Source organism: Jatropha curcas, chromosome 5 (genome assembly GCF_041381405.1).
Source record: "Jatropha curcas cultivar XTBG-Jc1 chromosome 5, XTBG_Jcur_1.0, whole genome shotgun sequence".
NCBI classification, from domain to species: Eukaryota; Viridiplantae; Streptophyta; class Magnoliopsida; order Malpighiales; family Euphorbiaceae; genus Jatropha; species Jatropha curcas.
This window is the reverse complement of record NC_143155.1, coordinates 25641563-25668626: the sequence shown is the minus strand read 5'-3', so window position 1 is coordinate 25668626 and position 27064 is coordinate 25641563. Positions and strand designations below refer to the sequence as shown.

The window sequence follows — 27064 nt, the reverse complement described above, 5'->3', positions numbered from 1 at the left end:
GCTTCTCAATTAAAACCCTTTCCCATCCATAAATTTTACAACCTAAGATGAATTGAGAAAAAGAAAACTTGTAGTAATGTCCAGCACAAAATAAAAAAAGCAGGAAAAAAAAGAAAAAAAGGAATGTTCTTTCTCAGTTGCTTACACATTCTACAATTGCAAAAGTGGGGAAAGAAGGTTGGTTTACAATATCCATTCAACAGACAATCACAGAGCTGCATACATGCGCCCATTCACTCCAGTCCCTATCCACGTTTGAGGACAGGCTATCTCTAAAAATGCATATTATCTCTTCAAGGTATAATCATTAGATTTGCAGTATGTGTCAACCATAAGAGGCAGCGTCACCAATTTCAGAAGAATTACATTTCTATTAAACGATTGCTTATAAGAACTGGAATAAAAGGCAGCTGCATTAATGAAACTTTCATTTCCTCTTCAACACCTACTATAGACAGCAATATATATATATACCTCTGAATGGCAACAAGTTACAGGGGTGCTTGACTATAAAACCTCTGTAGTTTTAAAAGATGGTTGTGAAAAATGAATTTGGTACCTAGGTGGTACAAGGACCGAAAAATTTCTCGGCACAAACAGGAATGATGACAGGACATCCGTTGGGAAGGAATCTACAATCTTAGAAAGATACATGAAAATCCTTTATGCGCAAAGAAATCAGGTCCTTATGACAAGTTTCTTTACCCAGGATACTTGCTCTCAGAAGTGAATCTTCAATGACGGAAAGTCTTCACTACCTGCTCTATACGTCTCCGGCAAAGAGGACAGTTTGTCAGATGTGAAGAGCAGGCTGTACAACAGCACATATGGCCGCACCTGTGGAATATATAATAATGAGCATACAACTGAATCACTCAGAATTCAGAACATGCCACTCTCTAAACAAAGAAGAAAAATTATTCCAAAAAATCTTTTGCAGTTATGTGCAAGTAAGGCCTAAAGACCAGATAAATGAAGACATAAAAATATATATAACTATATGACCTTATAACGTCTTTGTGTGCCTGTGCATTTCTAAATATGCATAATATTTATGTGTAAGTTGAGAATGAACTTACGGAAGAAAAACAGCATTATACTCCTGCTCAAGGCATATCACACATAGATCTGGAATTGGGCGTTCCCTCTTACCATTGTCTGATCCATTTTCAGCTTTTCCATTTGAACCTAAAAAATGATTGCAAAAATCTATCATCATATTATTCTCTTCAAAATAACTGTTATAAGCAAATTTACCTTCAGAATCTTGATCTTGTCTCTTAGCAGCAGCAGCAGCAAGAACCCTGCAAATTCCACTATTGGTCAAAATGGATAATAAGAAGAATGTAAGTAGATAGCTGGCTGGTAGGCTAATATAATACAAGTATGATTACAATATAAAATGATGAAATCCTTTCCAAGGGATCACCTAAGCTAGGAACTGAGCAAGATCTAAACTTTCACATATAAATTGCATGTACACACAATTTAAAAACAGAAGAGACCTCCACAAGTAACCTAATGCCAAGTGTGCCCTTCAGAATGACTCGTTAGAGGCAGACCAGCCTTCAGTCTGAACAACCTGCTGATGTTGAAAGACAACTTGTCTCGCATTTTCAGAATCTGTTCATTCTTGGGACATGAAACAGTCTCTTACTTCTAAGACCAGTACCAAAGCAACCAGACTTGCATTATGAATTCGAATATCCACTGGATTCTTGGTAATCATTTATTAAGACAGATGCTCATGCATATTGGAAAAACGCATTCATATTTTGTATTAAAATTTTTCATTGTGATAAATTAATTCTAACAATTCGTCATAGATAGCACTGCAAAATGAAATAAAATATTTTGTATTAAAATAGTCAATATGATAAAAATAATTCTAAGAATTCATTATAGCACTGCATAACAAAATAAAAACAATACTTTGAAGTGTGGCCCAACAGACCTTCACTAATTTACTTGCAAACACATGCTGCTATATTATAATTGTCTTGTTATTAAAAATAAAACATCATATTTGAACTTTAGCTTCACCAATCCATCGTTCATTTTCATTTCCATAAAACAAAATGATTAACTACGATGATACATACCTACTCTGCAGCTCCCAACGACGCCTTCTCTCCATAATATAATCTAAGGCATGCTTGGCAATTAGAAAAACACCAAAAACTGTCAAGCCAACTGAGGCGTATCTGTACCACCTGATACACAAACTTCCATATGTTTTAATAGTTTCATCTTTGTTAGTTAATGTCAAAGGGAAAGGAAGTATTATGTGCAAGAATCTGAACCTTGCCCACTTTCCCAAATTTCCAATGAGTTCATCAATAGATTTTGGAGATATATAAAATGGCCCTTTATGGGGACGCTGAATCCGAACTGTTCCAATATCATCTTTGACAGCCTGCTCATAGATTGAAGAAACTGAAATAGCATCAAACGAATATGATAAACCCAATATACTTCGGTTTCCAACATTGAGAGGCTAGGAAATTAAGAATTTGATTACAGCAAATATTCAGAATGATAGACCGTGAAAATGGGAGCAATGGTCACATTAAGGCTATGTTTGGTAAGCCTTAATGGAGCAATAATAGAATATAATCGAAAACATTTCTAATATAATTTTGGAACGTAATGGAATGTAATCGAAATCATTCTAAAGTAAACATTACATTAAACATACTTCTGATTACATTACATTACGTTCCATTGCGGCTTACCAAACACAGCATAACTGTAAAACATTCGTGTGTAGTCCAACATAAAAAAGTTCTAGTCATTGCTGTTCTTTTGATGTTCCCTTGGATAAGAGCTAAGTAATCCCAGACGATAGTTACATTTTGGCTGGAAGGCATTAATGGAATAGTTTGATATCTTATAACGTGGAAAACCTCTCACAAACGAATCAAAATGACATGGCCAAAAAGCAAGAGCGTGGAATCACAAATCCACACACCCCGCAACCCAAAAAAATCTCTTTTTCTTTCTTTTCCTTCTCTCCAAGATTAATGATGATGCCAATAGTGCACTAAAATTTTTCAACTATACTTGCAAAATTTGATAACACATTTACATCATCAACTATGCAAATACCTACTGAAATTGATCTATACTTCAAAATTTGAAAAAGCTAATTCTGCAGCCATCATAGTCCCCAATGATGCATATAGTAATCTCATAATTAATTACAATGGAATTGGCAACCCACCAAAAGTGTACAATAAAGACAAATGTAAATGATTCAAATTATTGAGCAAAAAAATAACATACCTCGCCAACCGCAGTCAATGAAGTGCCAGTTGGAAGCACCCTTTCAATACGCTTCACACCAAGCATCTGAAATTACAATAATCAAACAAGATTCGACAGTGCAAGCACAACTCCATATATGGAAAAACAAAGAACAATCCAAACCTTGAGGCCCTGGAGATAGTCTAACGTCCCGCGCACAATAGATCGTCCAGACTCCTCAAAAACTTCACTTCCAACAGTTAATGCAAAACCTGAGGCACCTCGGGCCCCCACGACAAATACTCGATCAGTCCCATCATCCTGACACAAGATCCCAAAACACAATTGGTGGGTTTCTTAACCAACCAAACATCATATGAAATACATTTAGACTTTAGGCAACAGTGTTTGACTTAAACAATTACGCAATCATAGTTATTAAACGCGTGCTTCACTTGCGCGCAGGGGCTGATGCCTTGAACATCAAAAGGCGGGCAAGTTGTCCAAGCAAGGGCTCAAGCACAAAGGTGCGCGCCTTGCAGGCACGAGGTGCAAAAACAGGCTTGCCTTTGTGTTTTCAATAGCTGAACATATATTTTAGGGTTTTGTGCTGTGTTTTATAATATTAGCTGTAGGATAGGCCTTTTTCAATTTTTCCCCATGCATAGTTAGCTGAAGTTTCCTTTCATGATTATATGATCTAGCCATCTTCACTATTCATATATTATATATTTACATTAATAATAATAATAATAATAATAAAAGAAGAAGAAAAGAAGAAACAATTTTCAATCAGCAACAGATTCTCTCAGTCATTCGAAACTAAGGCATGTCTCTCTACCTCTCAGACATTGAAATTAACATATGTCTCTCTCTTTCAATCTCTCTTGCTTCTACTCTCTTCTCTAATTCAATGGCTTACCAAACATAATAGGTTATGATTTTTTTCTGGTTTGCAAAATTGCAATAAAAAATAGAAAATACCATTTGTAATATAATTAATGTAACCAGGCATTAAAAGGAACAGATACTACTTTCAATCATATTTAGAAATTCTAATCATTTAATGGTGTAATTCAAGATTTTAAATGTTCAATGTTATAAATGAGAATTTTTTGTTTAATTTTTAAGTTGTAATATATTTATTAATTTTTTTTATTTTTGCATCTCACCTCACTCGGGCAAGAACCGAGGCTCCAGCAGCCCTGCCTTGCGCCTTTAATTACTATGTATGCAATATGATTAGCATTCCAGACGAGCACATGCACATACACAAACGAATATATAGAAAAGAGTTCTGCCTCACCAGGTACCATGGGACCTCTTTACTCATTGACAGCATTAAGGCTGAATCTTGAATCCAAGATCCTGCATCATTGTGCTTAAGGAAGTGTTGTTCGGCCTGAAGAATATACAAAAAAGATTATTCACATACCGTTGGAATGATAAAGACTATCACATATGATGCACATAATAAAATTAGCAACAATAATTTGGTGTTACCGTCTCCTCTACTATGACACCTCTCAAGCCACTATACTCGCAATTGATTGGAGTTTCTGAGCCAACTCTTCCAGATATAGCAACAACCAGTGGTAAGACTTTACTTTCAGTATCAAGTAATTTTGCTGAAATTAGAAAGAAAAAAAAAAACACACGTCATTTAGGGAACAAAATGTCATGGATAACAATGTAATAAATAGTTCGTTAATTTGGTTCTCAATCCTCACCAAAATCCCAACACACCAAAAAAAAAAAAAAAAAAACAGACATTTTCACCAAATATGCAAAAGATGTAACGCACAGTTGATCAAATTAAGTGCACAACCAGTGAAGAGGTTATTAAAGTTACTAATATCAGAGCCACTAAACTAAGCAGCAATTAGTTTAACCTCAACATCTAAAGCTCCGCGCTTTACCATGTAAAGAAATTATTAAAGCAGCGTCTATCACATGTATTCAACTATATTCTAGAGCTACTTAGATATTGATAGCATATTAAATAAACAAATGATCATAAAGGAATGCAAGAGTCTTGTGCGAACAACATTAACTGGAGTCAATTGGGATGTTAATATACCTAATTCCTTAAGCTGATCGACTCTTGAGACCGACTTAAGAACCTCCGCATCCCTATACCATCAGAAGACCCGCAGCAATAAGCAAACAAATAAGTACATAACAAAACATATTTGTAACTGCAATCACCATTTGTGAGTTTAAACAAGGCGTCACCTTCCACTGCTCCTGCCAAGTAAATAAAGTGCAACACCACTCAAGCAACAACTAATTCCACCCCATGGAAACATCTTCCAAAAATCAACTTAACAAAAACCAAAACCCTAAGTAACTCCAAATCCTCTGAATTTGAATTGGTACAATGATTTGTGAACAATATCGCAATTGAACAGCAACAAAAGTAAAATCCAATCTGTTGAGAAGAGGAAATAAAATCTGAAAAACTAGAAACGAAGCTAATGCAAAACGGAGAGAAAGCTAAGGCTCGTGGGAGGGAGGGAGAGAGAGAGGAGGAAAGAGAGTTTGGAAGATAGAGAGATAGAGAAAGAGAGAATCAGGTGCGAGAAGTGAAGGAAAAGGAGAAGGAAGAGAGTGAGTAAAAGTGAAGTAAATTCATCAGCTTTTTTTGTATTTATTCACTTTCTGTGGTGTCCGCACTGTTACCACTAACCCCAAACAATATATTAATTGCTAGAAATAAAAGCGTGGAGGAGGGAGAGGGACACCGACCGGCTTCCTCTTCCGTGGTGGGTGGTGACTGACGCGCGCCAGTTTACCTGTGCTAAATTATTTTAGGTTAACATAATAATTGCGTTATAATCCAAAAACTTAACCAAATGAATGATTATATCCGGTTAAAATACAATATCCGAATTCGGAACCCTATTCGTAATTAGGTATCAAAATCCATATCAAAACGCATTTTTACTGTTGGAATCTATTACCAACTCGATAAAATTATCCATTGAATAATTAAATTTATTTAAATATTGGACACAATTATATAGTAAAAGATATAAAAAATGATTATCTTTTTAAAAAATTAATTAAACGGCGGGTATTCGAATACCTACACTCAAACCCACTCCGAATCTGTTGTCCAAACCTACAGAAATTGGATTAATATTAAATCGAATTGCATAACCGACGGTTCGGGTAATATTGGTATCCGCACACATAACTAGTTGTTGGGCCGGATCCGCTAGTTTTTGTTTGGCTGGATTTTCCATATGTAATAATGGATTGACCGATAAAGAAAACGTTTCCATCCGAGAAAGAAAATTTTCCCTTTCATTGACAAATGACACAGAAAATTTTCAATATTCAACAGCAGCTGGATAATGCTATGTTTTATCTAAAATCCATTAATAATATAAATTTCTATAAAGAAAAAGGAAATAAGTTATCAGGACCCTGGACGTTGCTAGCTATTACAACATTTTGTTGTTAATGAAGTTTGATTTATCAGTAACTGTTCTATTTGCAGACAAAGGTGGGTCAGAATAATTTCCTACAAGGATTTGTTCTGAAACAAATAAGTTTGCTGCTTCAGTGTAATGGTTCCCATCCCAATTCACGTACTCAGTAGTATTATCACAGGGTCTTGCAGTCACTATACTGCCATTCAAATTCTTGGTTACTCCACAAGCGATTCGGCTGTCAAAATTCAATGGCGGCCCACCATAACCGCAACAAGCTGCTAAAGGCTGTTTGAAACCTGAAAAGCCATAGCCTATCAGATTTCGTAAATATACCTGAAACCATAATTTTTTTTTAATTGATTGATTAGTGATAACTTACCATACTGAGAAAAATTTGCTATTAGGTTCGATTTTATTGAGAAAATGTCTATATAAGTAACATTAGCATCAGGAAATCGTGCCCTAAACTGTGCACAAAGATCAAGTAATTGTTTGTTGAAAACAGTTGCTGCTCTGTTGTGTGAGTTCACACATCCAAACTGGTCAAGCTTTGATGCCTTTTTACCAAATGTTGAAATGATTCTGGGTAAGCAGCCAAGTGGTCCTGTGTTATGAATCCAGAAATTTCTGGCTCCGGAATCGTATAATATCTGGAGTGTCAGGAAAAGAATGAGTAATTTAACCTCTTCTGGTCAGAAAAATTACCTCTTCTGATTAGGAAAGTTGAAATCGATAAAAAGGAAAAACCTGAATTCCTGTCTGAAATTCTGACAAGATTTTTGGAATAAAAGCTACTACTTGACCCTCTGATTTCGAATAGAATGCACCATCTAGATCATTCTGACCGACATCAAACATATAAAGGCCTTGCTTGAAATCATTCTCCAGGGGAAGATACTTCTCAAGCTCTCCATCTAAGACCAAATATCAGGTAAGTTACGAAAATGACATTTCAAGTTTCGACCACTATCAGACATTAACGTAAAGTCCTTAATTTTATTATCTAACACAAATAAAAAATAGATACCTTTTGCTAGTAATTCAAGAACCCGAGACTTGAATCTGATAAACTGGGCCACCTGAATCCCAAATGAAAATGGACTAATGGAAGCTGCATTTGCTGGTAGTATAGTAGACCCTCCAGTCGCAAAATTACACCCCTTCTGAAAGTTTGGGGCACCAACAGAGTCCAAATACGGATTCAGAAATGGGTTGCCCATTGCTTCCACTGCCAAATAAAGTAAATTAATAAATAGAATACGTACACAAGTAGCTGCACAGTAACGAGTTCTTAAAAAAAAAGAAAGAAAGTAGAGAAAGACTACTCAGAAAATCAATAATCAAGCGGCCATCACAGAACCGGCCAGCTGGCTCCAAGAAAAAGGTTTGTCCATTAGGAGGTCCAACCGGAAAAGATACTCCGGCAACCAGACCACCAGTGTCTGAATTAGAATCACCGAAGTTGAAAACTGCAGGATAGCTAAATTCCAAAGGAGTAACAAGCAAAGGCAGAAAAGAAAAATAGAATGCTATTGCTTGCAGGGAGTAGACTTCAGAGGCCATGGTTAAGGACTTAAGGAGTTAAGGTTAATTGCAAGCTTTGAAACAATTATGGAGAAGAAAAAGAACCATCTATAATCAAATTTCTCTTAAGTAGCTGCAAAGCAAAGACAAAGATGCTTTTGCCTTGCACACAAAAAACAAACATGCGTGAATGGCTGACATCTTATATTAGCTGCTGTTCGAATTAAAAGAAGTGGCTTTGTAGTTTACCAATAATTATTGCATAAAGATGCTTGCTTCAAAATTAAGTACAAACAGAAAGATTCAAGAAATGATGGTAAATCAATACACACAGTAGCCATATAAGTCACCTTTTTTTTTTCCATACATTTTGGGTTAATTGTATTTACTATTTACTCGATGAAGCAGAGTTTTTGTAGTCTTCAGGTCTTCTCTTTTATGTTACAAATAGGTAGATGGTGATGTTCATACCATAAATTAAAAACTAATTCTAAACCACCTGTAATATTGGTCTTGAGCTTTCTCCTATGGAGACTAATAAAATAAATCATACCCATAATTCGGGTTGATTTAGTTGAGCTACCCGTATATAATTTCTGAATAAATTCATATAAAAACTTGGAATTCATAAGAAAAATGTAACATACAGTTTGAATGGGCAACCAGTTTTTATTTTTGTTTGTGAGATTTTTGTTTTCATGCATTGGAAAGGTATATTCCTACCAACTTAATTATGAATAAACTGAGAAAAGCTACATCAGTAATTCATATATTTAAAGGTTACGTATATATCCCAAAAATCCATATCAACAATATAAGAAGGAGACTCTGAATTTAGATTCATTTCTCAGTCAAGAAATATATTTGCAGAGCTCTCAATGGAAGGTGTCGTTTTTTCTAGATAGAACGACAGCTCGTTAGGAGGTTGAGTTTGGCGCGAGGCGGAGGCATGCTTCCTCATAACTGAAACGAGCCCAAAAGTAATAACCATAGGCCCATAGTTTCCTAGTCCGTTACCCGGCCCAAAAAAGAACGAAGGGAGCCATGTCGGGGAACAAAAGGCCAGTTTCTCTAAAACCCTCTTCAGCAACAACCCCTAAAACCCCCACTGAATCTCTCGTCTCCGCCTCTCTCCGGACGTTCTTCATTTCTCTCTTGCCTTCTTCGTACTAATGGCTTCAGCGGTTCTCCGTAACCCTAATTCTAAACGTGTTCTTTTCTCTTCCAAAATCTACTCCTGCTGTCGAGGATCGGCCTCCGCTCATTTCTCCATTTCCGATTCTCTCTCTGGAAATGACACAGCTTCTGTTTCCGCTGGTACTTGGTGGAGATCCATGGCCACCTTTACTAGAACGTAAGCCCAATCCTCGATTCTTCAATTTTGTAAGGGTTTTGATTTTTGCACTTAAATTTGTAACTATTTTCAATTGTAAATGGACAAACAGCAAATGACGTTTTAGTATCTTTCACTGTCAGTATCAATTTTAGTAGAAAAATACTTGTCCTGCTAGTAATTATGGTAGAACTTAGAGATTGCTTTTGGATTATTTTTTATGAAAATGGATACCGTTCGTAGTTTCGTACTGATGCATAGTAAAGAGAAACAGATTCTTTATATCTCCTCTTTTTATCCTTACAGTAAGCCTCACGTTAACGTGGGAACAATTGGGCACGTTGATCATGGGAAGACTACCCTGACTGCAGCAATTACTAAGGTTAGCTTCTTGATGTATTCAACATTTCCGTCAATATATAATTTCATTTGCTTTTAACTTTATCATTGCAGCATTTTTGGAATTTATTTGTTTGCAAATTGGTTATGGGTTTACCATGAATGGAAGATTCACTTACCTAAGACTTCTAACTATTTTGCAGGTTCTAGCAGAAGAAGGTAAAGCTAAAGCTGTAGCTTTTGATGAAATTGATAAGGCCCCTGAGGAGAAAAAGAGAGGAATTACAATTGCTACGGTTGGAATGTCATTCCTTTAGTTTGTTTCGTGCCTATAATTTAGCTATGCTGGGAATTAATGACTGCACGCTCCCATTTATCTTTTTTCCTCATTAACCAAATTTAGTTGGCCTGAACTTTTGCAGGCTCATGTGGAGTATGAAACTGCTAAACGTCACTATGCCCATGTCGACTGTCCTGGACATGCAGATTATGTCAAAGTAAGTAGGGAATTACATCATGAGGCAAAGATATATAAAAGTTTTATGGTCTTTGGCTTCATACAAAGTCAGACTCAGACCAAATTTGAGCCATTCTAAAAGATGTATAGGGTTGAGATTTTTGGCAGGTTTGGATTATGTTCAAAAGGCATGTATTTGTACATTGCTTGAAATTAAGTTATGCATCTGAAATGCTATTCAGAACTGTAGACTGTTGAACTGAGTGAATAGCAGTCATGTTTTTGGGGGCTAGTTCCTCACAGTATTTAAGTCAGCTGTGTGACTTCTAGTTTTCCCAACTAGTTTGGGATTAAGGCTTAGTTGCTATTGTTATTATTTTTGTTGTGTAGTTTTACTTCTTTTAAACCGTGTTACGGACTCATTAATTTATTTACCTAATCATTTTAATTAATTTGCAGAACATGATTACTGGAGCTGCACAAATGGATGGTGGAATTCTAGTTGTATCCGCTCCTGATGGGCCCATGCCACAGACAAAGGAACATATACTACTTGCCCGTCAGGTGAGCACCATCTTTTATAGGCTTGTGAAGCATATTATCTTGTTCCTTTTGCACCTTCCTGTTGTCTGGTTTTGTCATCTTAGGGATTTTTAAATGAATCGGACAGGTTGGTGTGCCATCACTTGTGTGTTTCCTGAATAAAGTTGATGCCGTTGATGATCCAGAGTTATTAGAGCTTGTGGAAATGGAGCTTCGTGGTAGGTTTGCCGTGCTCTTTTAATATCAGTGTGTTTATTGACTAAGGTTTCTTGCCTTTTTTTCTTTTTGTTTGCCCTCAATTCTTCAGTCTTCAATTTCTGGCAGAACTGCTTAGTTTCTACAAGTTTCCCGGAGATGAAATCCCCATTATCCGGGGATCAGCATTGTCTGCTCTTCAGGGAACAAATGAAGAAATAGGGAAAAAGGCCATCTTAAAATTGATGGATGCCGTGGATGAATACATCCCTGACCCTGTCCGCCAACTTGACAAGCCTTTCCTTATGCCAATTGAAGATGTTTTCTCAATTCAGGTAACAAGACACATTTAGTATATTTATGAAGATTGCAAAGAACAAAATGCTGTGCTACAAGCAGTATCTTTGTGTTTCCTCTTCCTTGGTTTATCTACATTCGATGGGTTTTTTAGCTCATGTTTTGGTGCTCCTAGATTCATATTACTATAAATTAGTTTTCCTTTCATCCATAAACTCTTACCACGGATGTATTATTTAAATATGTGTCTTGGGATACCTCTTTTTCTTGATTAATGTTATTAGTTGCGAACCAGATCTGTCTTGTCATTCTATTGTTGAAAAAACTATTCTAATTCTACAGAGTAAGAGGAGGAAGTTTCTGGTCTGAGTTAAACGTTTACTAAATTTTGATTTGTTTTTGTTTGTTAAAGGGACGTGGTACTGTTGCAACTGGACGGGTTGAACAAGGGACCATTAAAGTTGGTGAAGAAGTTGAGATTTTGGGATTGGTGCAGGTTAATTTTATATTCAGCTGTTCTTCCTTTTTTTTGTATGTTCTTGCAGTTTATGTTGCCTGTGAATCGTCCTTCAGTTGGTGAAGTACTCTGATTCATTTAATATTGATTTTGGTTCTTGGTGATGCTCTCAGTTTATTATTTAGCATTTATGTTGACTAAGAGATTTCGTGATGTATTTATGCTCCTGACTTTGAGCTGTCTTTTTTAGGGTGCTCCTGTAAAAACAACAGTAACTGGAGTCGAGATGTTCAAGAAAATATTGGACCAAGGACAAGTAAGTCAGTAGTTCTAACTTTCTACGCACTCAGTGGGTTATTGAGGCTTCTTTGGAGCAATTATTTGTAGAATTGTGGGTTAATGCTTTATTTATTTTACTAGGCTGGTGACAATGTGGGTCTTCTCCTACGTGGTTTGAAGCGAGATGATGTGCAAAGAGGGCAGGTAAGTGAGAACATGTGACAGTATCTGTGCATTTACTAAGACCTATATGATATCTCCAGCAGTTCAGAAAACATGTGACAGATTACTAGGGCTATTTCAGAAAACAAATTATCTGTGCATATTACTAAGACCTATATGATATATCCAGCAGTTCAGAAAACAAGAACTGTTTGATTGTTCTTTTGGTTTTGTGGGGAAACAAGAGCTAAGTTTAGGCCTGCCAATTGGGCTGGTACCCTAACATTAAATGACTTGTAATTCAAGAAGTCAAGGCTTTTAACAAGCCACTCTCAATTCTTTGAATTTTAAAAGAAGTTAAAAATAAAAGATTCTACGCAATCATTTTGTTATTTCTATTGTTTAGGTGATTGCCAAGCCTGGAACTGTGAAAACATACAAGAAGTTTGAGGCGGAAATATATGTACTCACAAAGGATGAAGGTGGGCGTCATACCGCTTTTGTTTCCAACTACAGGCCACAGTTTTACATGAGAACTGCAGATATTACTGGGAAAGTTGAGTTGCCTGAAAATATTAAGATGGTTCTGCCTGGGGACAATGTGACTGCAACTTTCGAGTTGATCTCACCCGTTCCCCTTGAAGCAGGTTTGTTCAACTAGATATCTTGTGCTTTCGAAATTAGAATATTGCGCTCCTTGTTTTATTACCAACACATTGTTTGCATGTGAACTTTTAACTTCTAGAAGTGACAAATGAATTTGGTGTTTTAACAAAGACACTAGGCGTCTGTGGGTCTCTAAAGCATAGGAAAAAAAGGTGATCTAAAGCATGTAAAGTGGTCTATGCTGTTATTCATTTACTTGTAATGACATGTGCTTGAACTTCTTAGCTATGTTTGTTGTCTCCAAAAGGGTTGTATCTATATGTTGTCTTGATATAGTACTGCCTGCATGCAACAGTTGATTTTTATATCCTTTGATATTGCCTTTTCATTTCCAGTGGACTATGAACTAATATTGATGTTATTACTTCATAAGTCAATAGATCCTATGTACGTACTGGATTTTATGCCCTTCCAAACTGAACACCTGTTTTTAGTTATTTCTGGTTTGCTATTCTGCCCCCATAAATCTATACTGTGATAAATGCATGATTATTTTCATGACTGTTGTTAACTAGGGCTGCAGCCTTTAGATATATTTTTCTATGTAACAGTGTCTGTTTTCTGACATAACAGGACAAAGATTTGCATTGAGAGAGGGAGGTAGAACAGTTGGAGCTGGCGTGGTCTCGAAAGTAATTAGCTGAGTCATTTGATGCCAAATCCTTTATGCTTTTTCCCCTTTTTCAGTAGAAGTGCTCTAGGTAAGAAGACGTGATTGATATTTGATGAGAAAAAGAAAAGGGATGTGATACTTTCTTACAAAGCATTTGATGCAATGTTGGTTCTAGGCATTACTGAAGAGATTATTAATGATCACAAATTGAGTTTAAATTTGAAAGAATGGTTGTCTCCGGGTCCCTCTTCCGCAGCATGCAATTGATCAACATAGCTTGATCTTTAAACCCTTCAGGTTTTATGTGGGTATTAAATAATTTTCCTTTCCAATTGTATTAATGTTTGACTACATGTCACTAATCATTATTACTGACGATTTTTCTGCCTAGCTTTTCATGGCTGCTACCATGTATAAAAAGCCAATTGTCATTCATAACATTTAAAAATGTTTTTACTGGACGGATAAGGCTCATGCTCTGCCTGGTTTTACCAAATTTATGCTTTGGTTCAGTAGAAACATTTATAGATTTATTGATTCAGTTCGCTGAGCAAAATGGGTGCAATTTAAGCTCCAAAAATGCCTACTTCCAGTGGCTTCTCCGAAATGCAGAGGTGGTTGCGAACTTGTCAAAAAAAAGTTAATAGTGGCAGTAAGCCAGAAGCCAATGAGTTAGCTTAGAGCTCTTTATGATTCCTATGGGTGAATGACGAAAGTTAGCATCATTTGCGACCATTACTATGTTTTCTAATCTAACGTTGCCCTGTTCATATGAAATATCTCTATGCCACAAACCTACCACTTTGGCGACGCGATTGAACCAATTAGAAAAATCATCTTTCTTTCTGGATCGGATTAAAAGCGGACCTGTTAATCAATGACTTGCACGTACATAGAGACCCAAAACGACAAAAGCAACAAGGATAATTTCCACGCAAAATTGTATATGTTCACATACTTCTGTTCCACTTAACCTCCCCTCATTCACTTCAATTACAAATGTGTAACCTAAAAATGAGAAATAGACTAAAGTTAACTGACAATAGAACATGCACGACTCAGTCTCTCAGGAGCTCAAGGAATGTTTTCAAAGCCCTACCTTCTGAAGCCAAGATCCAATGGCAGAGTCCGTACATCTCATACCATATACTCCTTGAGACTGCCAATCTGAGACATCCTTGCAAGTGCAATAAGGTCTTTCTCTCTCTCAATATAGCTCTTAAATTACAGTATTTACAGTTACAACCATCGCCCAGTCATGTCATCCAATCAATCGACTTTTTTTGCAACAGTGTCTCGCCATTCATTGCTCATGTAAACTTAAGCATTGCCACCGCCATCAGTGTTGCAGCTCTGAAGTATATGTCTTTCAAACTTTTATCCACAGTTTCCAGCATATCTTCATCCTTCATACCTAACTTACTTGCATTCTTGCTGACATATGCAATTGTGTCGCTCAGTCTATTCACTGCCCAGGAAAGCCAGACCAGCCCAAACCCAAAACCTGTAGTGAAAAGTTTTGATGCACAAAAGGGTGCCCTCCCACAGGCTAATTTGCAGACAACAGAGAAGAGAACAGCGAGACCAGTCCCAGCAATGCCAGCTGAGAACCGGGTTAAGAGTGCAGGAAGTTCAGGACCAGATTTCTTCAATGATAGGATTGCGGTTTTGCCATGCCGCTTCTTGTCCATCATCAAGGATAGAAGGCTCTCACATGCATGGAAGTAGTTTCTTTTGTAGAGATCCCTTTCTGAAATACCTCTCCTGCTATTCTTCTTCTTTAGCGATGGCTTGAGCTTTATTTTTTCAGACCTGCTAACAGCGAGGAACCATTAGATAGGAATTTTTTTAAAATTAAAAGAGAGAGATAGAGGAAGAGGAAAAAACAGAAGTAACTTGAACAAGACATTCACATCTATCAGGCCTTCCAGCATAACTATAATAATTGTCTACTGTTGTGAGGTCAGCACCAGTGGAATCCAGGAAGTAAAAAACAAAAGATCATAATACCAATTCAAGAAAAAAAAAAATGCATTTGCATTATTCTGTGGACAAGTCCATCTCATGTTATCTTATGTAGTACTTGAAGTCTTGAACTCACCAAAGAGTTTGAATATCTATACTTTTACCATTATTTCCGGTAATTCCTCATTCTAACATTCACAGCCATATATGGACATCCTCATTCTAAAATTCATTTCCAAATTATGCTGTGGATACCTTCATCCACTTTTGTGCCGACAATCATCATCATTTCAGAGTTGTACTTCATGCAAGGGAAAGGGAACATTAATTTGATAAAATGAATCTCTCCCTAATCAATCTTTGTTTCTAATTTTGGTCTCATTTTCCCTCAGCAGAATTCTCAGTCTAGCTTAAGCATAGCAATTCCAGTCTTCAAATTTAAGCTCAGAGCCTCAAAAGAAATTTAGCCACATTATTTGAGATTGCAAAAGAAAAAAGGATAAACGGATTGTCTCATTTTGGATATTCTCTCACCAAATATGCTAGTTATGGAAAGATCAAGAAATTAATAAACAAAAAATGTGAAGAAAATTAAGTGCTTCTGCAACAGATAAGAGTCAGATACCTCTTCAAAGGTGCAGCTGCCACATCGTTGACCTTCAACGAAGAACTGATAACACTAACATGTGCTTCACTTATATCAGGCCTGTACAATCAGATAATTAAGAGTTAGATGCTTAGGTTACCAGCTTGACAACAATGAAGAAATAAATAAGAATATTTGAAGTACCAGGTAATCAGATTAGCAATGGCAAATCTTAAATGTTAAGACATGTTTGCTCAACTTCAGCAACTATTAACAATAACAAATCAAGAAAATTGCAGCTCCACAGCATAATAATAACAAATACAGGAAAAAAGAAACAATGGGGCGTAAGTAGCAAATATTTATTGGAAAGGGAGAATTTACTCTTTAAGTCTTTATTACAACTTTACGTAAGAAATTTATCTTTAGTTGGTGCGACCTCTGATTTAGAAGGTGTTTAGCATTTTACAGTTCAAATTCATAGTTCAAGATCATATGCTTAATGAAAATAATGACCAATCCAGTATGCCGCTTAAAAAACTAAAGATGAGAAAGAAAAACAAGCAATTTATATAAGTTGAACCTTATGATATTTAAATGCTACATAAACTAGTGCTTGCAAACTGAATATGCTTCTGATTTAAATCAATCAGGTCTAAGTATCCGTACCAGCTAAAGTGGGGAACAAGGATAGACTGCTTTGTTTGCTTAGTTGAGTTCTTCGACAAGTAAAACTCAGCAACAATAGAAAGAATATCCTTAATCTCTGTCCCACTGCCAGTGAATAATACACGACCATCTGGATGAACTGTAATTTTAGAACTACGCGCCATATCTCCCACAAAGTCAACTAAAGGATTTGGGGCATCGTATTTTCCACTTGGATAAATGAGAGGAGCACAGGGCTGCTCATGCACATCCAAAGCCAATGTCTGAAAACCCATCAAATCAGACAGCACAGATAAATCTAATCCATCTTTCTCTGGGTCACTTGATCCGGATGTGAGAAACTTCAAGATTTTCTCATGTTTAGTGCATTGTTCAGCTATCCCATAGCTGAAGAGTACAGAGTCTGGGCAAGTGTCTGCCAGCATAAGAAGAGCATTAGTTTGATATATAAATGTATTCTGAAATTGTATATAGAAAGTTATGCTTCTGGAAATGCACAAAAATAGAAGTAAAGAAGAAGCAAGGAAGCGTGGCAGCCTTCTAGTGCAATGGACAACTGATACCATTCTTTTGACTGAACTTACCCTAACCACCAGGGTGACCTAAATCCTCTTAGGATTTTTATTAAATAAACCATTTATCGTCTCAGAGATGAATTTAGCATCATTTTGTGCACTTATACACCTATTACAATTAGTATCCCAGCAGCGTATTCCACAAAATAGTCTTTGTTTTATGCAACTGAAAATTACATAGTCCAGGTATTGCATTTCGCTGCATAGCCATCAAAAAATACAGTAAGTTACAATTACAAACCTTGCATATCAATGAGTACAGGCCTTGCAACTGTTGAGTCAATCTTGGCAAACTGGTTGTGCTCACAGAATCCACCAGTGGGTCTCCATGATTCATCATGCTGTGGCCTCAGCCTAAAGGAGTTCAGTTTTTTTATTTCTTGTCTTGCTCCCTGACTTGGCAAAAAGGGCGGGCAGTCCTGAATTAACAAAAGATTTGTCAATCATTACTTATGAACATCAGCGGCTAATAACGGGAAACAATATTTTTGTCATAAACACATTAAGATCAATTTACTGAGCATCACCCAACAAATCAGAATATTTTCATTAGGATGATAAAATCTTCCAAAGAAGCTTTTATTGCCTTCTATTAGAAAGTGAAAAGCTAAGTTATCTCAAATATAATACATGTATAAATTTACCAAAAACATATGCGGATGAATCCAATAATCAAAACATGTAAATAAATTATGCAAAACTAGCAAATAAATAGACTTCAGTGTATCACTAGTTCAATGTCAGAACTACGCCAAATTAACAGTAAATTAGAAGGATCATTTACCCATATATGGTCGAAGCAAATTGGGTCATGGAAACAAACTCGAGAGAGTTCTGCAACTTCTTGGCTGCAGGCACAGGAGTTTTACCAGTACAGTCGACAACAACAAATCATCTACTTGTCACAAGAAGACAGCATAGTTTGGAATAGTGCCATATGGTTAGTTGCATCTTTATTATCAAAAATCTTAAGTTCGAACATCACCATAAACGGTTAGAAGGAACTGAATTACCAAAACTGTGAAGTTATAGGCCTAAATCCAACAAATAACATTGTCAAAAGACGCGAGAAATTATTTATAATTCTCCATATTATCAAACGCATCAAAGCAAAAAGGAACTCGAAAAAGAAAATGCAAACAAAAACCAAAAGAATTAAAAATCACCAAAGATAGATAATCCTAGCAAAACCCAAATAAATTAAAACCAAAAAAAAATAAACAAATCCAAACTACAATTCAAAAGCTACCTTGATGACTCCTGTCCGTTCTTTGTAAAAGACTAGTCCTGGACCAGGAGGGTTTCCGTGAGAAGCCATCGAGTATAGCTTCAACATTATCTCTGGAGAGAAGAAACCCAGCTAAGAAATCAAAATTTCTGATGCCAAAATCTCTTATATTTTCTTATACCCTTGACCCTTTTCTCACAACACCATAAACTTATCCATCCATAGACCTTAAAATCCAAAGATATTGGCTAATTTTCATTTTTTTTGAGTGGTACCCACAATGAAATATGCTGAGATTGATATGAACCAATTGTTTGATCGAGAATTTTCCCAGCTTCAGGACCTGTGGCAGAGGCTCTGCCTTGAGAATCCAGATTGGGACCCTGAAACAGACAAAAACGTCTCTGCTTGTTATGTTATTGGAATTTACTCTGCGAATCCGAGTTTATTTCCTGTGTTTTTCCCTCAATTTTTTTAATTTGGTCCTGCATTTCGTTTCCGTTCTATCAACGGTTGATTTTGGTTGGTTACTAAAGTTTGTACGGCATCGATGACGAGAGGGATGATCTGCTGGAAGAAACCTAGGGAATGATACCGTCTCCCTGTGCGCTGTGCATAGATAAGTCACAAGTGGGAATAAAAATCTAGGTAGGGCCGACGAGCCACTTGTATGAGGTTTTCTCTTCCATTGCGCCAATTAAATTTCTATTTGAAAGGAAAAATCAAATTTGTGTAAGCAAGCATCCGAAGTTAGATTAGAATAATAAAATATGACCACTAAGTTAGGCAAAACCAAATTAATTAAACATAAAATTAAAATATAAAAAATTTAATTCGATTATATCTTCAATGTCATAACTATTATAAATAATATCAAATATTAAATTTAAAAATAAATAAGCGGCCCATCAAAAATACACAACTAAAGAACAAACTAAAAAATAAAAAATAAAATTTTAAATTAAGAAAAAACCAAAATTTGAAGTTTCTTCATTTTAACTGTGGATAGAAACATGGATGAGCTCTTACAAGTTGTTCAAGTTCTGGTTAAGAAAAAGCTTTAAAAAATTCAGCTTAAATTGAATTTGAGTTTAAAGAGATTCAATTCAAGAGCTTATTGAACCTTATTAAGCTATTTTTGTATATCTATCTATCTATTCATATATATTTATCTATTTATCTTTATCTATATCTATATCAATACATAAAAGTGAAAATGAGGGGAATAATGAGATTACTTGTAACGAGCTTAATGAATGTTTTAAAATCCTAAAATATCCTCAGTCATTGGATTAATAATAATAGTTTGAGTTTATTAAATAATTTGAGTTTTTAATAATTGATAAATTATGATTTTTTTATATTTTTATTAATAGATTAATATTATTCTTTTAATATATTATTTTAATTTAACTTTCAATCATTGATTATTTACGACATTAATTATTTTAAAAAATAAATTATTATTTTAATTTTAAAATAAACTTCAAAATGCAAAAACAAATACAAACATCTATTAAAAAATATTGTTTGATGCGCGCACGTGTGTGTATATATATATATATATATATATCACTTTTAGAATTTTGAAATTTTTTTCTTATTTATATCTAAGTTTTTCATAGAATTAAATCAACATTGAATAACATAGGATCATATTATTTAGTTTTTTAAAAAAGAATATGCTAATTAAAGTTTAACCTTACCATTTTCAAAAAAATTTAAGTATAGTATTATAATTAATAATAAATTTTTTATTTTATCTTCTATAAAATATAATTATTTTATTAAATATATTTGACTTTTAATGTTGTCCTATCATATTAAAATTAGTTGAATAAAAATATTATTCGCTTATACTATAAGTATTATTAATTATGTCTTAACATCATATAAATGTCTAAAGAATATAAGAGAAAAATTATAATCATACTTAATACTATATAAAAATAAATTGATGAATATAAACAACGAATAATATCAAATATTAACAACGTGCAATGCACGTCGCAAAAAACACTAGTGTGTGTGCATATATATATATATATTGCACGTTGCAAAAAACACTAGTGTGTGTGCATATATATATATATATATATATATATATATATATATATATATAGAGAGAGAGAGAGAGAGAGAGAGAGAGAGAGAGAGAGAGAGAGAGAGAGAGAGAGAGAGAGAGAGAGAGAGAGAGAACTTGTAAAAGATTCAAGCTTAACTTGACTCATTCACACTGCACGTATGTATATGGATAAATAAACTGAAGTCATCAATATATATATATAAATATAGATGATAGATAAATAATTAGATAGAAATAGATATAAAATATATAGATATGGATGCATATATTATAAAAAATTAAAAAAGAAAAATCTATAAAACAGAAAGTAAGAAACTAAATTTTTTAGGTTTATCTTTGTGTGTAAAGATAGTTAGATAATAAATAAAAATTATTTTCAAAATAAGGAGAAAATTGTAAAATTTATTTTAAAATAATAAATAAATAAATAAATAATCACTTTCTATTTGTTTCGGTTTTAACATTAAAATATATGGATAAATTTTGATTATATTAACCTTATAAAAAATTACTATCAATTTTGTTTTCAAATTAATAGGCAATTTCATATTAATATGGTCATAAAACATTCATTTTGTTTTTACTTATAGATAAATATTTCATTTTAAAATATTAATTAAACGGAAAACATGTAAGGGTGTAAATGAGCCGAGCTCAAATCTACGAGGCTCAAAGCTCGGCTTGATATAATTTAGTTCGACTCGAAAATCAATAAGTCTGAAAATTTTAAGTTTGAGTTCGGCTAGATGAAAACTCAAGTTCGATTTGAGGCTCGAGTTCAATTTAAAAATTTTGAGTTTAAGCTTGACTCCAGTAAATCTAAAATAAATAATATATATATATATATATAAAAGCTCGGCAAGATTTTGAGCTGAAAATCATTAGACTCAAACTGATTTGAGGGAGCTTTTTCAAATTTCTTTCGAGCCGAATTCGAATAACTGACAAGCCGGCCCAACTCATTTACACATTAAATGTGATGAATGTTTGAGTCATTAAATTCAACCCAGTACGAATCATTAAAACATTTGTCGGACCTATTATAATTTCACGTATCCATTGCTTATATTTGCTAAAATAAAAAAAGATTGAATTGGTTTCGCCAAATTGAGTAAATTTGTTATTCTAATTTTGCAAAAAAATGTTCACACATTCACATCGCATTAAAATTATGAAAGTAATTTACGAGCCGTGGATCAGTTGGTAATATAAACTGAATATGTAGAAATAGTTTTCAGATTAGATTCTTGCTAAAGTATCTGTAAGAAGGAACAAAAATTCTTAAATGTAATGTAATTAAGTCTCGATCTGAATCAGATGATCCTAGGATAAAAAACAATTATGGAAGTAGACCGCACAGGCCCATTATTTGGGCACAGAATCTATAGTCTCTGCCACAACCCATAGTTACGTAGCATCATCTGTTCTTTTACCCATCTCTTTATTTAAGACCGTCTCTCTCATACGCGCGTGGATTCTCACCGTGTCAAAACCGTACTTTCGAAATCCCAACATTTGCTTCAGTTCCAGCTTCCTTTCAATTGCGCGGACTATGACCGCCTTAGGCATTTGATATCGGAATTAACTATTGACAGATTACTTTTAAAAAATGAAATGATTTTTATTTTAAAAAATAAAATAATTTAAAAATTATTTTATTTTTATAGACATAATCTAAGTAAGCCTTTATGTCGCTCATCGTTTAATTTTAGATAAAGATGGAAAAATTTCCTGAAATTAATAAATAATAAACTATTGAAAGATTATTTTTAAAAATTAAATCACATGTATAATAAAGCTATAAGAGTAATAAAACTATTGAAAGATTATTTTTAAAAATTAAATCACATGTATAATAAAGCTATAAGAGTAATAAAAGGTACAATAGAAGTAAAAAAAAAAAAAAAAAACATTTTAAACAAGTTATGACTCAGCAGATAGTAAAAAACATTAAGTAGAAGGGTAAGAGCTTGCAGCTGGTAGTTACCGACAAGAAAAACAGAAGTTGCCTTGACCAGCAGCATCAAACTCATCCTTAAACATTGCCTAAAACTCAGTCAAATTTACCGAAACAACCCTATCTCCCTACACAGTTATCCTCGTCAGCGCGCGAGTCTGTTGTAACCACATACCGGGCACCAATTATTCTCTCTCCTTCCTCTTTATAATAATAACCCATTATTATTATTTTTTATTACATCACCCTTACCTCATCATCATTTTTTATCATCACTTTCCATTTATCTCTCTCTTTTTGCTTTTCTTTCTCTTCCTCGAAACCCTAGCAATCAAAATTTTATTAAATACCACAATCTTCATTCATTCGTCAAATCAAATCCCAATCCCTTGATTTTCTATCACTTCCCCGAGAGAATCTCACTTGTGTCCGGTATTATAGAGGGCATGGGAAGGATTCTCAGAGAAACTAACAGGCCCTCATCGTCTTCCTCATCGTCTGCTTCTAATTCCACCACTACATCGACTTCGGTTACGGAGACGGTGAATGGGTCCCATCAGTTTAAGATCACAGGGTATTCGTTGTCGAAAGGTTTAGGGATCGGGAAATATATTGCGTCGGATACGTTTAATGTAGGAGGTTATTCGTGGGCGATTTATTTCTATCCAGATGGGAAGAGCGTTGAGGATAATGCGACTTATGTATCGCTGTTTATAGCGTTGGCCAGTGAAGGGACCGATGTAAGGGCGCTTTTCGAGCTGACGCTTTTGGATCAGAGTGGGAAAGAGAGGCATAAGGTTCATAGTCATTTTGGGAGAGCGCTTGAGAGTGGGCCTTACACGCTCAAATATCGCGGTAGCATGTGGTCAGATATTCTTGTTTTCGCCCCTAAATCTTTTGTTAATTTCTGGAATTGATACGGTAATATCTTGATTTGGTGGGTTATTGAGGTCCACATTGCCTTGATTAGCATAATATGATTTATGATGGGATTTTGAGATGATTGCGTAATTGGAGTTAATTTTTATTTTATTTCTTATTCAAAAGAGTAATCTCCGGAGAGGGTTAGGATGGTGAAATAGGTGGTGGATTTGTGACTTTTGGTAGCTTATGCAAATGTTTTTTGGGGTTAATTTTTGCTGCTGAGCTCTTACGCTACATGAAAATGAATAGCTTGTACAGGATAAAGATAATTTAAATGGCGTGCATTTTTGAAGTTATTGGATTTTCTTGTAACTTAGAAATTTCTGAGTGATATATGATAATTTAGTTTATAATTCGAATAAGCAACCAATTTTGTTTTAGTACATTATAATTTATTCTCTGAACAATTGCATTAAAAATTGACTGACTGATAAGATTATGGTATCGTTTGAGTTGTGCAATTTTGCAATATTTCCCTCCTGCACCATAGCTTATTAGAATCTTTCCATATATACAGCATCCTTGTTTGTAAGTTTGTTGGGAGTTTCTTTTGATAATCAGAGGGATGCATGGTTACACATGCCTACCTGTCATACCTCAGAGGTTGATTTGCTAAAGGTTTTTAGCATTTGCACACGAAGTAGATATTCTAATAGCTTCCAAATTTGCACCTTTGCATGTCAGTAACGGTTTACCACTGTAAGGGAGAATGCATCTGCTTTGAACTATTAGTGGTACAGCAATTTCGTGATGATTTACTGGCCTCTAGGAACCGTATGTCATGTACTTATGACTCGGTGGCTGGTACAGTTGGCATTTTGTTATGCCTAATCTTTTTCCATAGTTCATTGTGTATGCTAAATTTTGTGGATCCATATTTTGGGTCTTGATCTTCTTTTCTGCTATCAACTAAATTTTATACTTGTTACATGCAATTGTGTTTTGAATAAATTGTTTGTATTCTTTTTCTCTGTGGCGGACTATAACGGGATTAAGTGTTGGATGCTGCAGGGGATACAAGCGGTTTTTCAAAAGGACTCTTCTAGAGTCATCAGACTACCTCAAAGATGACTGCCTTCAAGTTCATTGTAGTGTAGGTGTTGTTAAGTCATGTACAGAAGGCCCTAAGACTTATTCTATAGCAGTTCCACCTTCCAACATTGGCCAGCACTTTGGACAACTATTGGAAAATGGAAAGGGAACTGATGTAAATTTTGAAGTTGATGGAGAAGTTTTTGCTGCCCACAAATTAGTACTTGCCGCTCGATCGCCTGTATTCAGGGCCCAACTTTTTGGCCCAATGAAGGATCAAAACACCCAATTAATAAAAGTTGAAGACATGGAAGCTCCAGTTTTTAAGGTTCTATACTTTACCATCTTTCCCTTTGCTACTGGTTTCTTATTCTATCTCCCAGATTATTGGCTTTCTTCAGGATTATTTCTGCTATTTGTTTTGTGCATAAAATTAAATGTTGCATATTTACTTTCCATAAGCGCTTGCTATGTTTTGTTTTCCATAAGCATTTGCTTCCTTTACTTCATTCCTTGTGCTGCAATCACTGGACAAAGGGCAATTGTGCTATTTTTTTTATATCCCCTTCAAATTTAGCATTGCTGGGTTTTCTAGTTAATGCAACTTGTAATCATACATGGTAAACACTAGTTCTATTCACCTAATGCTTTGGTTCTCCTTCTTCAATCCTTCAGGCATTACTTCATTTTATATACTGGGATTCATTACCTGACCTAGAGGAGCTTACTGGTTTAAACTCAAAGTGGGCTTCAACTTTGATGTGTCAGCATCTGCTTGCAGCAGCTGATAGGTATGCATTGGACAGGCTTAGGCTGCTTTGTGAGGCCAATCTGTGTGAGGATGTGGCTATAAACACAGTAGCGACTACACTAGCCTTGGCGGAGCAGCATCATTGTGTTCAGCTGAAGGCTGTGTGTCTCAAGTTTGTTGCAATGCCTGAAAACCTGAGAGGTTAGCAGCTTCTTCAAAATACCCGGTGAATCAGTATTGCATGAGTTTGCAGATATGACTGTGATGCGTAATACTTTTTAATAGTTTTGAATAAATGTGTTTGCTTTTAAATACTTAAATCATGTCATAGCTTGCACTTCAAGATGGATTTGTTTTGGCTGAGTCATTTTCCAGCTGATTAGTATATAGCTTCAATATTCATACCTGTAAAAGGACAACAAATTCATTCCAGGAAGGGCTTTATTTTTCATTTCTTTATGAAACTTGTTGCCTTTTGACATTTTTGGACACATCAGCCACTTCACGCAAGTTGAATTTGCTAACTTCTTGGATTGTTTTAGTTAGTCACCCATTATGCATAACCATGGAATATGAAGTATGCAATCTATTGATCAACTGCTTAAAATTTCTAAATTCACCTGTAATGCTTCCAGTGAGGTGTTCCTTTTCCTTCTACGATGAGCTAAAGGACTCGTACTACATCACTTGAAATTCATCAGCAGTTGGAAAATATATTTTTGCCTGGAGTCAATCCTGATGTCAAACTATATTAGTGCTTTTCTGGAAGCTTACACTTGTGACATTTTTGTTTTTCAGCTGTGATGCAAACGGATGGCTTTGAATATTTGAGGGAAAGCTGCCCCTCTGTCCTTACAGAACTCTTGGAATATGTGGCTAGAGTTAGTGAACACTCAGTTATTATATGCAGACATGGGAATGAAGCTATCCTTGATGGCAGTGACCTGAATGGGAGGCGAGTGAAGCAAAGGCTATAGGGTATGCATCTTTGTAGCAACACAAACATTTAAAGAAACAAGTTGTAGGAGTAGAAAAGATTTTCTGCTTAGTTTGTAAGAAATGTAAAACTTAGTTGCTGATTCAGTGTCCATTATTGGCTTGCTATGTAAAGGTTTCTTTCGCAGGCTGCAGTCTTTCCCCTTTCCTTGAAATTTTTTCATTTATCACTTTTGCATTTTTGTTGGATGACTGGTCTGTTATTGTTTCTCCTCATTACTTGCTTAAAAATACATTGAAATCAACCACTGATGATCACAGACATTGCATGTGCGATTTGATTGTTTTTATGGTTCAGTATGACTTTTGACATTTTCCTTCTATTGGTTCAGTTTCTGTTAAATCTTGAAGCTGTAGGCATTTACCCTTAGCGGAAGGTATTACTAAGTCTTGAAAATTAATTGTTAGCATATGATGAATGCCAATCACTAAGCCAACGTTACGTTATACCGACAAAACGTGGCCTATGGTGTTATTTATAAATTTAAATTTTTATGGATCAGATGAAAAAAAAAATGAAAAAATGATAATATGAATTCAATTCTATAGATTTAAATATAATTAAATTAAATTAAATTAAATTAAATTATACTAAAGATGAAAATTGTAAATGAATTCTATAAATCTAAACAAGCCAAACCTTTTTTATAAAAATTCTTCGCCCTTTTAGCCTTCTAAAATTATTATGTTAATGATATTTTAGAAATAAAAGTAAATGAATATTTAATTTTAAATTTATTTCAA

General features: G+C 34.9%; 5 protein-coding genes across 7 annotated transcripts; 2 read left to right on the top strand and 3 right to left on the bottom strand.

Annotated features, from left to right (window-relative positions):
- Positions 1-107: 107 nt before the first annotated feature.
- Positions 108-6010, bottom strand: DAL1 (E3 Ubiquitin ligase family protein). The gene is made up of 11 exons (XM_012236910.4): positions 5482-6010; positions 5327-5379; positions 4750-4874; positions 4553-4648; positions 3430-3567; positions 3286-3351; positions 2304-2416; positions 2103-2213; positions 1258-1304; positions 1080-1188; positions 108-837 (listed from the first exon to the last, which is right to left on the bottom strand). The coding sequence occupies exons 1-11, from the start codon at positions 5553-5555 to the stop codon at positions 735-737; spliced, it is 1035 nt and encodes a 344-aa protein (XP_012092300.1). The 5' UTR covers positions 5556-6010; the 3' UTR covers positions 108-734.
- Positions 6011-6526: 516 nt separating this feature from the next.
- LOC105650036 (GDSL esterase/lipase At1g54790) lies at positions 6527-8467 on the bottom strand. The gene is made up of 5 exons (XM_012236908.4): positions 8012-8467; positions 7714-7914; positions 7434-7600; positions 7066-7336; positions 6527-6982 (listed from the first exon to the last, which is right to left on the bottom strand). The coding sequence occupies exons 1-5, from the start codon at positions 8247-8249 to the stop codon at positions 6696-6698; spliced, it is 1164 nt and encodes a 387-aa protein (XP_012092298.1). The 5' UTR covers positions 8250-8467; the 3' UTR covers positions 6527-6695.
- An 817-nt stretch (positions 8468-9284) lies between these two features.
- LOC105650037 (GTP binding Elongation factor Tu family protein) lies at positions 9285-13941 on the top strand. 2 transcript variants are annotated; one of them, XR_002286176.3, is made up of 13 exons: positions 9285-9564; positions 9850-9925; positions 10086-10178; positions 10305-10379; positions 10799-10903; positions 11010-11100; positions 11207-11412; positions 11787-11870; positions 12082-12147; positions 12252-12314; positions 12679-12919; positions 13512-13639; positions 13727-13941. XR_002286176.3 is itself a non-coding variant. In XM_012236909.4 (12 exons), the coding sequence occupies exons 1-12, from the start codon at positions 9383-9385 to the stop codon at positions 13580-13582; spliced, it is 1353 nt and encodes a 450-aa protein (XP_012092299.1). In that variant the 5' UTR covers positions 9285-9382; the 3' UTR covers positions 13583-13941. The 2 variants fall into 2 exon arrangements, 1 of the variants encoding a protein (XP_012092299.1); XM_012236909.4 differs by having other exon boundaries at positions 13512-13941.
- A 517-nt stretch (positions 13942-14458) lies between these two features.
- LOC105650233 (uncharacterized) lies at positions 14459-19008 on the bottom strand. 2 transcript variants are annotated; one of them, XM_037636565.2, is made up of 5 exons: positions 18596-19008; positions 17588-17765; positions 16772-17186; positions 16142-16222; positions 14459-15366 (listed from the first exon to the last, which is right to left on the bottom strand). In XM_037636565.2, the coding sequence occupies exons 1-5, from the start codon at positions 18680-18682 to the stop codon at positions 14862-14864; spliced, it is 1266 nt and encodes a 421-aa protein (XP_037492493.1). In that variant the 5' UTR covers positions 18683-19008; the 3' UTR covers positions 14459-14861. The 2 variants fall into 2 exon arrangements, with proteins under 2 accessions (XP_037492493.1, XP_037492494.1); XM_037636566.2 differs by having other exon boundaries at positions 14459-15363; positions 18596-19000.
- A 3867-nt stretch (positions 19009-22875) lies between these two features.
- On the top strand, positions 22876-26447 carry LOC105650035 (BTB/POZ and MATH domain-containing protein 2). The gene is made up of 4 exons (XM_012236907.4): positions 22876-23482; positions 24553-24901; positions 25249-25525; positions 26123-26447. The coding sequence occupies exons 1-4, from the start codon at positions 23064-23066 to the stop codon at positions 26299-26301; spliced, it is 1224 nt and encodes a 407-aa protein (XP_012092297.1). The 5' UTR covers positions 22876-23063; the 3' UTR covers positions 26302-26447.
- The last annotated feature ends 617 nt before the right edge of the window (positions 26448-27064 follow it).

Bases quoted from the DNA above. Each gene is read 5' to 3' on its own strand.
- DAL1 (XM_012236910.4), bottom strand. From the start codon at position 5,555: ATGTTTCCATGGGGTGGAATTAGTTGTTGCTTGAGTGGTGTTGCACTT. The intron at 4,875-5,326 runs GTATATTAACAT...TTCTAATTTCAG, and splicing joins CGATCAGCTTAAGGAATTAG to CAAAATTACTTGATACTGAA. The intron at 1,305-2,102 runs GTATGTATCATC...TGGAATTTGCAG, and splicing joins CGTTGGGAGCTGCAGAGTAG to GGTTCTTGCTGCTGCTGCTG.
- LOC105650036 (XM_012236908.4), bottom strand. From the start codon at position 8,249: ATGGCCTCTGAAGTCTACTCCCTGCAAGCAATAGCATTCTATTTTTCT. The intron at 7,915-8,011 runs GTAGTCTTTCTC...TTTATTTGGCAG, and splicing joins CTTGATTATTGATTTTCTGA to TGGAAGCAATGGGCAACCCA. The intron at 7,337-7,433 runs GTTTTTCCTTTT...CTGACACTCCAG, and splicing joins AATTTCAGACAGGAATTCAG to ATATTATACGATTCCGGAGC.
- LOC105650037 (XM_012236909.4), top strand. From the start codon at position 9,383: ATGGCTTCAGCGGTTCTCCGTAACCCTAATTCTAAACGTGTTCTTTTC. The intron at 10,380-10,798 runs GTAAGTAGGGAA...ATTAATTTGCAG, and splicing joins GACATGCAGATTATGTCAAA to AACATGATTACTGGAGCTGC. The intron at 12,315-12,678 runs GTAAGTGAGAAC...TCTATTGTTTAG, and splicing joins ATGATGTGCAAAGAGGGCAG to GTGATTGCCAAGCCTGGAAC.
- LOC105650233 (XM_037636565.2), bottom strand. From the start codon at position 18,682: ATGTTGAAGCTATACTCGATGGCTTCTCACGGAAACCCTCCTGGTCCA. The intron at 17,766-18,595 runs GTAGCTTTTGAA...TTGTTAATTCAG, and splicing joins AACGGACAGGAGTCATCAAG to GACTGCCCGCCCTTTTTGCC. The intron at 16,223-16,771 runs GTACGGATACTT...CTGATTGTACAG, and splicing joins CTTGTTCCCCACTTTAGCTG to GCCTGATATAAGTGAAGCAC.
- LOC105650035 (XM_012236907.4), top strand. From the start codon at position 23,064: ATGGGAAGGATTCTCAGAGAAACTAACAGGCCCTCATCGTCTTCCTCA. The intron at 24,902-25,248 runs GTTCTATACTTT...TCAATCCTTCAG, and splicing joins TGGAAGCTCCAGTTTTTAAG to GCATTACTTCATTTTATATA. The intron at 25,526-26,122 runs GTTAGCAGCTTC...TTTGTTTTTCAG, and splicing joins AATGCCTGAAAACCTGAGAG to CTGTGATGCAAACGGATGGC.